The sequence below is a fragment of the Atractosteus spatula genome, chromosome 16, assembly GCF_055471065.1.
Source record: "Atractosteus spatula isolate fAtrSpa1 chromosome 16, fAtrSpa1.hap1, whole genome shotgun sequence".
NCBI classification, from domain to species: domain Eukaryota; kingdom Metazoa; phylum Chordata; class Actinopteri; order Semionotiformes; family Lepisosteidae; genus Atractosteus; species Atractosteus spatula.
The window spans coordinates 15,581,576-15,593,896 of record NC_142721.1 but is presented as its reverse complement, the minus strand read 5'-3'; the positions used below and the strand labels follow the sequence as shown (position 1 = coordinate 15,593,896).

The 12,321-nt window shown below is 52.2% G+C and overlaps 1 protein-coding gene across 1 annotated transcript in view; it reads left to right on the top strand.

Annotated features, from left to right (window-relative positions):
* The window catches only part of LOC148819651 (anoctamin-5-like), a 121,393-nt gene extending 110,455 nt beyond the window's left edge, over window positions 1-10,938 (top strand). Inside the window, exons 12-20 of the mRNA XM_088934833.1 lie at window positions 297-371; window positions 3,273-3,501; window positions 3,631-3,800; window positions 4,938-5,035; window positions 5,429-5,559; window positions 7,826-8,031; window positions 8,648-8,850; window positions 9,119-9,224; window positions 10,642-10,938. Coding sequence (XP_088790959.1) covers window positions 297-371; window positions 3,273-3,501; window positions 3,631-3,800; window positions 4,938-5,035; window positions 5,429-5,559; window positions 7,826-8,031; window positions 8,648-8,850; window positions 9,119-9,224; window positions 10,642-10,875 — 1,452 coding nt within the window. The 3' untranslated portion in view covers window positions 10,876-10,938. The remainder of the gene's footprint in view (window positions 1-296; window positions 372-3,272; window positions 3,502-3,630; window positions 3,801-4,937; window positions 5,036-5,428; window positions 5,560-7,825; window positions 8,032-8,647; window positions 8,851-9,118; window positions 9,225-10,641) is intronic.
* The last annotated feature ends 1,383 nt before the right edge of the window (window positions 10,939-12,321 follow it).

Here is a 12,321-nt window from a genome sequence, read left to right as displayed (position 1 = left end):
GTCCAATCTTAATTAAACAATTAATGAGGGGCCAGAGGTCTGGGTTGATGGGACCTGCCTTGGGGAAAACTCCTTGATGGGGACCTCAAACAGTCCAAGGTGGGAGGGGGTGCACCTCAGGTCAGTAACAGGCTCAGGTGAGAGGCGCAGGGCTTCAGGAAGTTAAGCGTGCTGCCCCCTGACCAGGTCATTCCTGGGCCTGACACCCTGTTTCACACAGTTTCAGTGTCTGCTGCAGTGAGATTGATGAACCGCCGACTGACTGACTGTTCTTGCTCTGCTTGCTCACTGTTTAGGAAATGGAGCCTTACTTACCCTTAACCAGCAAGTGTGCACCCTTCTGTCTGTCTGGAGCGACCGTCATATTCTGGGTGAGCACCTTCAGTTACTCAGCAGTGACCTCCTCTTCCTCACCGTTCCTTGGGAGTATGAGTGAGAGGCAAACGGATTTAGTTAGAAAAGGATTCCCTCACACACCTGTGTCTTAACATCCCCGAGACGCAGTGCGTGCACAGCAGTCCTGAATGAGAAAATAAAAATCATTCAGGTCAAATCTTTCAGGATGGTGAGTAAGGCAGGCAGAGGAATGGAAATGCTCCGATCAGCAGTCAGACTCAAAACAAGTAACAAGACTTGCTTCAGTGTAGTGTGTCAGTGGGCTATTTAATCATGTTAAAGACATTTCCGGACCTGTGATGAGGTATTTCCAAAACACTCTGCAGGTTTGTTGAAACGACTTGCTCTGTGCCACAGGGGGAGCTGTTAGACCAGGTCTGGTGAATCGATGACTTTAGAGAAAAGGCTATGTGAGACGTTAACAAGGTCTGTGTAGGATGGTTATGTTCTCCGCACTGCAGTGTAAATGTTCTGTGAATGTGATGTATTTCTGAAGCACTAGAAAGAAACGTTGGCTGTACAGTGTCCTTAGGGAGCACTGGGGTTCACTGAGGAGCCCTGGGGTACAGTGGGGAGCAGGGGGTTCACTGGGGAGCCCTGGGGTACAGTGGGGAGCTCTAAGGTTCACTAGGGAGCCCTGAGATACAGGGGGGAGCATGTGGTTCTCTAGGGAGCCCTGGGGTACAGTGGGGAGCCCTGGGGTACAGTGGGGAGCAGGGGGTTCACTGGGGAGCCCCAGGGTACAGTGGGGAGCAGGACTGCATTGGGGAACTCTGGAGTACCCCAGTGGAAGTATTGAGGTGCAGTAGGATTCACTGCAGAGCACTAGGGTACACAGGTTTGCAGAGAGGTTCATTGGGGAACACTGAGGTATACTGGGGAGCCGCAGTGTACCAGGGATGGATACAAACCTCCCTTTGTGTTGCATTTTGATCCATTTTAGGTCTTATAAGTAGCATGTACTCTGTAAAAGCAGGTTCGTTCCTCTTCTGCTGTCACATTCCTGCTGTGCATATCGTGAAGACACCACCCTTTCCATTTAAAGAGTGTGTGTTAACTTGGTGATTTTAACCTGTTTAACTATCCACAACAGGCTTAAAATATGAGCCGTCCCTTTTAAAGCAATTCCACTGTGATGGCATCAGGGCCTGCACCCGAACAATTGTCACAGAGCGTCACGGCTTTCATTTTTGGATTCGTACAGAGGAAAAACCCAAACCGCCAATGCAATCTGCAGGCACCTCTTTGACCCGAGACGTTTCCCAACCACCGGTCGGACAGAGAGAGCTGGCGTTCAAATCAGCCAAGCCAAGAGGGAATTAGAGGCACAAGCAGAGCGTTTTAGTTGTGCATGCCGACAGAGCAGAAAAGGAACGGCCTGCCTGCGTGTCTGTTGTACTGGGAGCCTGATTTGGAGCACATTTGCATCTCGGGGTGCAGTGTAGCACTGTAGCAGAGCAGGTGCTGGGAGCACAGGTGAATCATAGAGGGGCAGGGTCATCTCATAACATAACATCACTTTATTAGCCCCTATACAATTTCTTGCATTAGGAATTTGTCTTGTTGCAGACCCCAGCTTGCTCTCCATGAGACACACAGACAGGGAGAGAAGCTGGGGGTCAGAGCGCAGGGTCTGCCATTAATATGGTGCACCTGGAGCAGTTAGGATTCAGGGCCTTGCTCAGGGGCCCAAAGGAGTAGGACTCCTCTGCCGGCTGTGGGATTTGAACCAGCAACCTTCCAGCCACAGGCGCAGATCCTGAGCCACAGGGCCACCGCTCCGCCCTGAGGCGAGTCACAGTTTTCAAATTCCCATGGGGACTGAATTGGCTGCCCCTAGAGACTCTAGCTCCCTATATCAGCAGTTCCCGAGGTTTCATCTGGCACAACAAATCGGAGAAAGCTTACAGTGGGATAATACTAGTAGCAGCCTCAGTCGTTTTCCGGGTCGGGACGCTGGTAAGTAAGAAGCCGGTTAATGAGCGCCCCTGGCCAACCAGAACCGACCGAGAGAAGTTATGTGGTTTATCCCTGCTTGTAGTGAGACTGCTTCAGATTTTCAGAATCCTTTCTTGCGATGCAAGAGGCTATTAAGAGTCATAGCAAAAAAAAATACAGACATGACATTACAAAAGACAAATATGCGAAAATCCCTCTGGGACTTGAATCAGGAGGCTCAAAGAAGGCTGTGTTGTAGAAATCAGACATATGGGATCCTTCAAGACTAGGTTGTGCCAGATTTTAGAATCACTTAGCAATAAGGGATCATGTAAGCAAGATGAGCTGAATAGTACTCTCTTGCCTGGCACCAAATTGCCTCGAGTTTGTAAAGGTGGACATTCCGGAACTATGCTGAAGGCCTGTAGCAAAGCCGGGGCTGGAAACAAGGGTGAATTTCCAGGGGTGGGGTCATCCCGTTTAGGAGAACCACATTCTGAGGATTCTCACGGGGAAATCACCAGGAGACTGTAGCTCCCTATAGAAGCAGTTCCTAGGACAGTCGGAGGTTGTCTTTTCACGGACCCTCACGGTTTAGTAAGACAGTGAGTATTTACAAAGACAATTCAGAGATAAAGGTTTTCAGACAAGACTTGTAGCAGGAGAATACTGGTAGCAGCCTTGGTCGTGTTCTGGGTCGGGATGCCGGTTACTAAAAAGATGGTTAATGAGCGCCCCTGGCCAACCTGGATCAACCGAGAGAGGTTACTGCCACTACTATCTGGGGAAGATACGGTTACAGCTCACGCCGTGGTATGAGAAAGGGGGATCTTGCACAAGCATCATGCACAGCTGGGGGGCCCTGCAGAGGGTGGCTGTGCTGTGCAGTGAGCAGGACAAGGGGGGGTTCAGCCTGTCGGTCTCCCCTGTGCCCTCAGATCGCCCTGATCATCGCCTGCATCATCGGTGTGATCGCCTACCGCCTGGCCGTCTACGCCGCCTTCGCCAGCCTGATGAAGGACAACCCGGCCCACGAGCTGCAGCTGGTGGACTCCCTCATCACCCCGCAGATGGCCACCTCCGTCACCGCCTCCTGCATCAACTTCGTCATCATCATGATCCTCAACTTCCTGTACGAGCGCGTGGCCATCTGGATCACCGACATGGGTGAGGAGGAGGAGGACGGGCGCGCCGGGGGGGGGGGGTTTGGAGGAGGAGGACGGCGATCAGGCCGGCCACTTCATCTTGAGCTCGAGATCTCGGGTCGCGTCTGAATTGAAGTCTCCCTTCACCTAGAGATCCCCCGGACCCACCTGGAGTATGAGAACAGGCTGACCATGAAGATGTTCCTCTTCCAGTTCGTCAACTACTTCTCCTCCTGCTTCTACGTGGCCTTCTTCAAGGGCAAGTTCGTGGGCTACCCTGGCAAATACATCTACATGTTCGACAAGTGGAGGAACGAGGAGGTACCTGGTTTCCTTTCCGTGCTGGGGGTTGGGGTACAGATTTTTAAAACCTATTGATATCAGGCAGCACTGAGAAACCAATTTTAGTCACCACTGAGCTCGTCTCTTCCACCTGTGTGTCTTGAAGGGGAACTGCAATGCTATTTGTTATATTTCGGGGTGGGAAAACATCACCAATGATTGCTTTCAATAACACAGGAAGTCAAATCCACACAGTTATTTGGGAAACCTCCAATTTCCATCACAAAATACACAAAACTTCCAGGTCAGTGCAGCGCCATGTTCTGAGATTCAGAATGAGGCAACCAAACTTCCAGTGAGGTGATGTGGCCCTATTACACTGTAAACAAGCAGGCTTGTGAATCCATCTCACTTAATCCAATCGAAATATTGCTCTCAACTTCGAGATGGTTTTGCCAACAAATACTACTTGTTAACTCTGCATGCAGATCACATTGGGACATCTCTGCAGTGAAATGTCCGCTGCACAACCTGTACTAATTCGCTCGTACATCACAGTACATCAGTCATGACAGTGACTAGTGAGCAGGAAGGGCTGCATCACGTCACAATACGTGGGAACTCTCGCTCTCCAGGGGTTTGTGACAACATGGAGACTTACAGTACTTTCACAACGACCAAAAGATCTTGTGCTTCATTCGAAATGTGTGAACTGTTCCTATACTGTCAGTCAATTTATTTTGCTACCAAGTTTTCTTAACCGGTCTGGGAGATTGAGGCTGCAGTTGCCCTTTGATATAAAATGTTTTGTAATCGGAGCTTGTCATTGCAATCTAAGGAGTCATTGAGTTCCCGAGTCACCTGGTACAAACAGAAGACAAAGGCAGAATGTTTATTAAGTGGCAACAACATTTCTGCTCGACACACACAGCCTTTCTTTCTGCATGACTGGTGCAAAATGAGAATTTGCCAGCCTGCCGTATTTCACAGAAACCATAGCGCCCAGCGTAAATCTTAAACAGGCTTTCGTTTTTGCAAAACAGATGATCTCAGCCCCAAAGAGACGGCAGCCAGGTCTGCCTGTCTCGCAGTGCACGCTGTCAGGCCGCTGATCATGAGCTCTCTGGCCGCCTCCTGACGCTGTGTCTGTGTGCGTCTCTCCTCTCCTGGCCGCAGTGTGACCCCGGCGGCTGTCTGATCGAGCTGACCACGCAGCTGGTCATTGTGATGGCCGGGAAGCAGGTGTGGGGGAACATCCAGGAGGCGCTGGTGCCGTGAGTATCGCCCTTTCAGCAGGGGGGCAGTGGGGCAGTTTAGCGTGAGCCCAGGGCCTTGTTTCCATTCTGCTAGAGCTGAAACTGCACATGCTCTTTCACCAGGCCGTAAAAAAGACCCCTTCTTGGCAGGTATCCCCTGCCAAGTGCATCTTGGTAATGCATCTCGATGGGTGGGTCAGCTTTGTGTTCGGCTGGCTTCTAGTTAACCCGGAATTTCCATTTTCCTAAGAGGATCAGAAGGTGCAGGACAGGCCTCGCTAACACAAGGGCTCATCAGATGGACCAGGTTCTGACATCAGCCACGACACCAGAGTTGATAGCCCTTCTCCCTCGCAAAGGTCCACAGCCTCTGCCCTTAACCCCCCCGTTTGCTGTGTGCTCTGTGCCCAGGTGGCTGTGGAACTGGTGGGGCAGCAGGAAGGCGCGGAGTCACCCCGAGAGTCTGTACAGCCGCTGGGAACAGGACCACAACCTGCAGTGCTTCGGGCAGTTGGGGCTGTTTTACGAGTACCTGGAGATGGGTGAGGAACCCTGAGCTCTGTCCCCTCACCTGACGGCAGGTCCTTCTGTCTGTGTGTGGCCTGTCCCTCTCTCTGCACTTGACTTACCCCGGCCTGCCCCGCGCAGACGCTCCTGCATTCGCCCAACGTGCTGTGACACAACTGTCACGGCCTCACACAATCGGACACAAGCCTCCTCTAATCCCCACCAGCACAGACGCATTAATCAATCATCCCATCAGTCACCACCGCACCAGAGTACTTCAGGACTCTTTCTCAACATCTCCGTGCTCAGTATTGGGTTTCCCACTGGCGCTCCTCTCTAAAGAGTTTCTTGCTACCTGTCTGCTGTTTGCTTCCTGAACCTCGGGCTTGCCGACTTGAGCTTACTTCGACTAAGACTTCGGATACTCCCTTTGGATAAGTGCACCAGGCTTTCACTAAAAACTAAGGCTGCTGCTGGACGAGGTGTTAGTGGAGCCAGCAGGGGGCGCTCACCATGTGGCCCATGTGGGTCCTGATGCCCCAGTATAGTGACAAGAACACTAAACTGTAAACAGGTGCCGTCCTTCGGATGAGACGTAAAACTGAGGTCCTGACTCTCTGTGGTCATTAAAAATCCCAGGGTGTCTCTCGAGAAGAGTAGGGGTGTTACCCCGGTGTCCTGGCCAAATTTCCCCCTGGCCTTTACCAGTCATGGCCTCCTAATAACCCCCATCTCTGAACTGGCTCCATCACTCTGCTCTCCTCCCCACTGAGAGCTGGTGTGTGTGAGAGGACTGGAGCATCATCCAGGTGGGGCTGCACACTAGTGGGGGTGGAGGGGATCCCCATGACCTGTAAAGAACTTTGAGTGGAGTGTCCAGAAAAGTACTATATAAGAGTAAGCAATTTTTATTATTATTATTATTAAAGCCTGTTTTTCAGATTAAAGCATAACCCGCTTTAACCTTAATTTTGGCTGTCGCACTGTCACAATGACTACCCATTCATTTTCCTGTGGTCGAGCTGCCCCGCCCCGTGCTTTAGCGCGAGCTGGTTTTGGTTTGTGGCTCTTTCCTGGCCAGAGTAACCTCTCCTCTGTGGACAGCTCTCGCACTCTGCGTGTGAGCGTCACATTTCCCACACCAGCACGTGCGGTCGGCTTCACACCTTCTCTGGCAGAGGCAGAGCTCTTCACAGTCGGGCTGCCTCTCACACAGAGCGTAGCCCGGCTGGTAGCAGGAGGGTTCAGTGCTAAACTTCTGGCCACATGATGCTTAGACACCCACAAGTCTGGCATGCTGAATCAACGCCGCTGTGGTCCTGTGTGTGTGCTTCTGTGTGCGCATATGTGTGCATGCATGTATTTTTGTGTGCATGCATGTGCTTGTGTGTCTATGTGCGTTTGTGTAAGTGCTCATGTGCTTCTGTGTGTATGTACTCGTGCTTGTGTGTTTGCACTGATGTGCTACTGTGTATGTACTCGTGCTTGTGTGTTGCACTCATGTGCTACTGTGTATGTACTCGTGCTTGTGTGTGTTTGCACTGATGTGCTACTGTGTATGTACTCGTGCTTGTGTGTGTTTGCACTCATGTGCTACTGTGTATGTACTCGTGCTTGTGTGTGTTTGCACTTGTGCTACTGTGTATGTACTCCTGCTTGTGTGTGTTTGCATTCATGTGCTGCTGTGTATGTACTCGTGCTTGTGTGTTTGAACTCATGTGCTACTGTGTATGTACTTGTGCTTGTGTGTGTTTGCACTCATGTGCTACTGTGTATGTACTCCTGCTTGTGTGTGTTTGCACTCATGTGCTACTGTGTATGTACTCGTGCTTGTGTGTTTGCACTCATGTGCTGCTGTGTATGTACTCGTGCTTGTGTGTTTGCACTCATGTGCTGCTGTGTATGTACTCGTGCTTGTGTGTTTGAACTCATGTGCTACTGTGTATGTACTCGTGCTTGTGTGTGTTTGCACTCATGTGCTACTGTGTATGTACTCGTGCTTGTGTGTGTTTGCACTCATGTGCTACTGTGTATGTTTGTGTGCTCATGTTCTTCTGTGTGTATGTAGCCATGTGCTTGTGTGCGCAGGTGCATTTGTGTGAGTGCTCCTGTGCTTGTGTGTGTTTGCGCTTATGTGCTTTGTGCGCTTGTGTGAGTTTGCTCTCGTGTGTTTGTGTGTGTGCGTGTGTGTGTTATAAAAACAAACCCCTATTTTGGCTCTGTGAAGGACCTGTGAGATGTTTCAAGAGATGTTCCAGCTAACAGCTTCTGTCCCGCTCCTCTCGTCCTCCCCCAATGCAGTCATCCAGTTCGGCTTCATCACCCTCTTCGTGGTCTCCTTCCCCCTGGCCCCCCTCCTGGCCCTCGTCAACAACATCATCGAGATCCGAGTGGACGCCTGGAAGTGCACCACGCAGTTCCGCCGGCCGGTGGCGGCCAAGGCCCACAGCATCGGGGCGTGGCAGGAGATCCTCAACGGCATCGCCATCGTGTCCGTGGTCACCAACGTGAGTGCAGGGACGGGGGTGTAGAACAATCAGCTGTGACTCCATGATGTCAGGAAGCTCTCTTGAGGTCCTGCGATAGACTTGAAGTACCTAAAACCCACAGCCACCTGCAATCTTCTCTTTCCATTTCCCCTGCATTCTGCTTGTGAGGGAGCAGCAGGAGACTGAATCTGTAATGCAGTAGCATTTAATAATAATAATCCTTATGCTATATACAGTATATATACGCTATACTGTATATAGCGCTTTCCTGGTAATGGGGAATCCCACTATCACCACCAATGTGCGGCTCCCAGCTGGATGGGACGGCAGTGGGCTGCCACTTGTGAGCTTGCAGGGTGATATAGCTGCTGGCACGTGTTTAAAAAAGAAATGTGTGCTCAGACAAGCTCCAGCGCCCCCTGCAGCCCGGTATTGGATAAAGCAGTTAGAAAATGTAAGGGCTGGATGGATGGAAGTGAGCCCCTAAACGGTGCCGCCTCTGTTACTAAAACCTTGCCCTTATTTTTAACCCATCAAAAACAGTTGCACAACACAGCTAATGAGCGTCCCTGTTGGCTTTTTGGTGACGGCACCATCTCCCCCTTCTTCCCTCCCTCCTCTTCCTCCCTCCCAGGCCTTCATCGTGTCCTTCACCTCAGACATGATCCCACGCCTGGTCTACTACTACGCCTACCACCCTGGCAGCGAGTACTCCATGGAGGGCTACATCAACAACAGCCTGTCCATCTTCAACATCTCCCAGTTCTCCGACCAGAACCGGCCCGAGTACGGGGAGAACCCCATCTGGTTCAACGAGACCGTTGACACCACCTGCAGGTCGGGGGTTCGGGATAAACTCCATCTTTCACTACCTTCTGTTTTCTGTTTGTATGATGCCAGGTTATATTTTCATTCCTTCCTTTGAATCAGTTCACTGCACGGTCTCCTCTGTTCAAGGCTAAAGAGATCCACTGCCTTAATGTTGTCCGTGTTCTGCCAGAAATTTATTTTATTGCTCTTTTTGTAACGGATGACGGCTAATGTTCATTGTGTCGTGTTGACTGGATGGTGGTTCTCCCTGAAGCCCTCGTGTGCTGTGTTTTAGGTATCGCGATTTCCGCTACCCCCCTGGCCACGAGAAGGAGTACTCTCACAACATGCAGTTCTGGCATGTTATTGCCGCCAAGCTGGCCTTCATCATCATCATGGAGGTACAACAGCTCGCAGTTCACCACAGCACTGCTCTCTCCTTACAGTCTGAGCAGCACACTCTCCTTACAGATCACACACAGTTCACCACAGCACTGTCTAATCAACACACTCTCTCCTTACAGCTCACCACAGCACTGTCTAATCAACACACTCTCTCCTTACAGCTCACCACAGCACTGTCTAATCAACACACTCTCTCCTTACAGTTCACCACAGCACTGTCTAATCAACACACTCTCTCCTTACAGCTCACCACAGCACTGTCTAATCAACACATTCTCTCCTTACAGCTCACCACAGCACTGTCTAATCAACACACTCTCTCCTTACAGCTCACCACAGCACTGTCTAATCAACACACTCTCTCCTTACAGTTCACCACAGCACTGTCTAATCAACACACTCTCTCCTTACAGTTCACCACAGCACTGTCTAATCAACACACTCTCTCCTTACAGCTCACCACAGCACTGTCTAATCAACACATTCTCTCCTTACAGCTCACCACAGCACTGTCTAATCAACACACTCTCTCCTTACAGCTCACCACAGCACTGTCTAATCAACACACTCTCTCCTTACAGCTCACCACAGCACTGTCTAATCAACACACTCTCTCCTTACAGTTCACACACAGTTCACCACAGCACTGTCTAATCAACACACTCTCTCCTTACAGATCACACAGTTCACCACAGCACTGTCTAATCAACACACTCTCTCCTTACAGATCACACACAGTTCACCACAGCACTGTCTAATCAACACACTCTCTCCTTACAGTTCACCACAGCACTGTCTAATCAACACACTCTCTCCTTACAGTTCACACACAACTCACCACAGCACTGTCTGATCAGCACACTCTCTCCTTACAGCTCACACACAGCTCACCACAGCACTGTCAGATCAGCACAGTCTGTCCTTACAGTTCACACACAGAGCTGTCTGAGCAGCACACTCTCTCCTTACAGATCACACACAGTTCACCACAGCACTGTCTAATCAACACACTCTCTCCTTACAGTTCACACACAGCTCACCACAGCACTGCTCTCTCCTTACAGTCTGAGCAGCACACTCTCTCCTTACAGATCACACACAGCTCACCACAGCACTGTCAGATCAGCACAGTCTGTCCTTACAGTTCACACACAGAACTGTCTGAGCAGCACACTCTCTCCTTACAGATCACACACAGTTCACCACAGCACTGTCTAATCAACACACTCTCTCCTTACAGCTCACCACAGCACTGTCAGATCAGCACAGTCTGCCCTTACAGTTCACACACAGATGTCAGAGCTCATACAGTCGTGCCCAGTCATGTACCCAGACGTGCCGGTGTCCAGTACAGGAGGGTGTGCTGGCCTGGCTCCCGGCTGACCTTGCCTCTTGTCCCCTCTCCCCGGGCAGCACGTGGTCTTCGTGGTGAAGTTCTTCGTGGCCTGGCTGATCCCGGACGTGCCCACGGACGTGAAGGCGCGGGTGAAACACGAGCGCTACCTGATCCAGGAGTACCTGCACAACTACGAGCTGGAGCGGCTCAAGAAACAGCTGAGCCAGCAGGCCAACGGCAGGGGCTGCCCGGACCCCGGGGGGCTGCTGGCCGCCACCGAGAAACACGAGGTGCTGTCCCAGGTGCTGTAGCCCCCCAGCCCGCCCACCCCCCTCCTGCCCCAGCGGACCACCCTCTTCTATTGCACTGGCGGGCCCACCCACACCTCCCTCTCAGACCTCACAGGGTCTGCAGCCTGCTTTCAGCCACGGGGCTTGGGCTGGCTCTGCAGCGCTGGGGGGGCGGGGGGTGGGGGAATCGGTGAAGCTACTTTCACATTTCTTCCAACTCCAGACCACACGGATCCCAAGCAGGGTCTGGGACGACTTCCGGGTCGGACTGGTCACAAAGCCATAAAAGAAATAGAGAGAAGCCCGGGCCCAGATCCAGTCCTGCTGGTTGCTTCTCGATCTCGGACATGCCTGCTCCCGCTACCTCCAGCTCCTTTGACCGCACCCCTCTTCCCTCATCCCCCCCACTGCAGGAACGGTCGTCCCATGACTCCAGACACAAGGCGGTCCTGGGCTGCGGTCCTGGGCTGCTGTCCTGCCCTGCGGCCGAGCCCTGACCCCTTGACCCCCCCCCCGGGCGACACGCAGAAACCCGAGCCATCGCTGTACAGACCGTGCCCTTTGTCTTTCTGTTTTCTTCTGTGTGACCGCCCTTTTGACGCAGGGCTTGAGTTGTTGTGTTTTTTCCTGTTTTCATTTGGATGTAATGCTTCTCTTTTAACCTGCATTTTTGAATTCCATCTAGTGGAACGTGTTTTGGGTGTTTTTAAATCCTGCCAAATCCTGCAGCCCAGCCTGTGAGCGAGCGACTGTGGGTAAACGACTTTGCGCATTCTAGAAATCCTCGAGGCTGTGGAGGAGAGAGGCAGGGAGCCTGTGTGACAGCGGGCCGGAGAGTGAAATCTGCACGAACGCCTCACACAGGCCGTGGCCTCAACTCTCAGCCCTGTTCCTCAGCGGCGTCCTGCTGGCAGTGCTGGGGGCGCAGGGAGAAACCCGTTTTTTTTCCTGCAGGGACAGCACCTGAACTCCTGCTTTTCTGCTTCTCCTCCTCCGTTTCCTGCACCGGCCTTTCAGCAGGCTTGTCGCTGCTGGCTGGCGTCCCTCGCGGAGACGGCTCGGTTCTTCGCTGTTCGGGACAGTTGATCAGAGCTGCCAGCGGATGTGGGACATCTGCACGCCCGTTGCAGGGTCAGGAAGAGAATGAATCGTTGAACTGTGGGTATTACAATCTCCTGTCTGGCACCTGTTTCACCTTTAGCATGAAGCGGCGAGTCCATGCTGGTCTCTGTGCGACTGTAGGAGCTCAGACCCTTTGTCCAAACCGTAGCACCAAGGCAGCAGAGCCATACACAGAGTTGTGCCAGGTGCGTGCACCTTTGGCTCCCTCGTGCCACGGAAGATACCGCAGTGCCCTTGACCGCCACGTGCTTTACAGGTGCCACACGCCAGCCAGAACCAGGCGCCGTTCCTTCCGAGCTGGGCTGGGGCGTGCGGGCAGCGTGCGGGACGTCCTGCTGGCCGCAG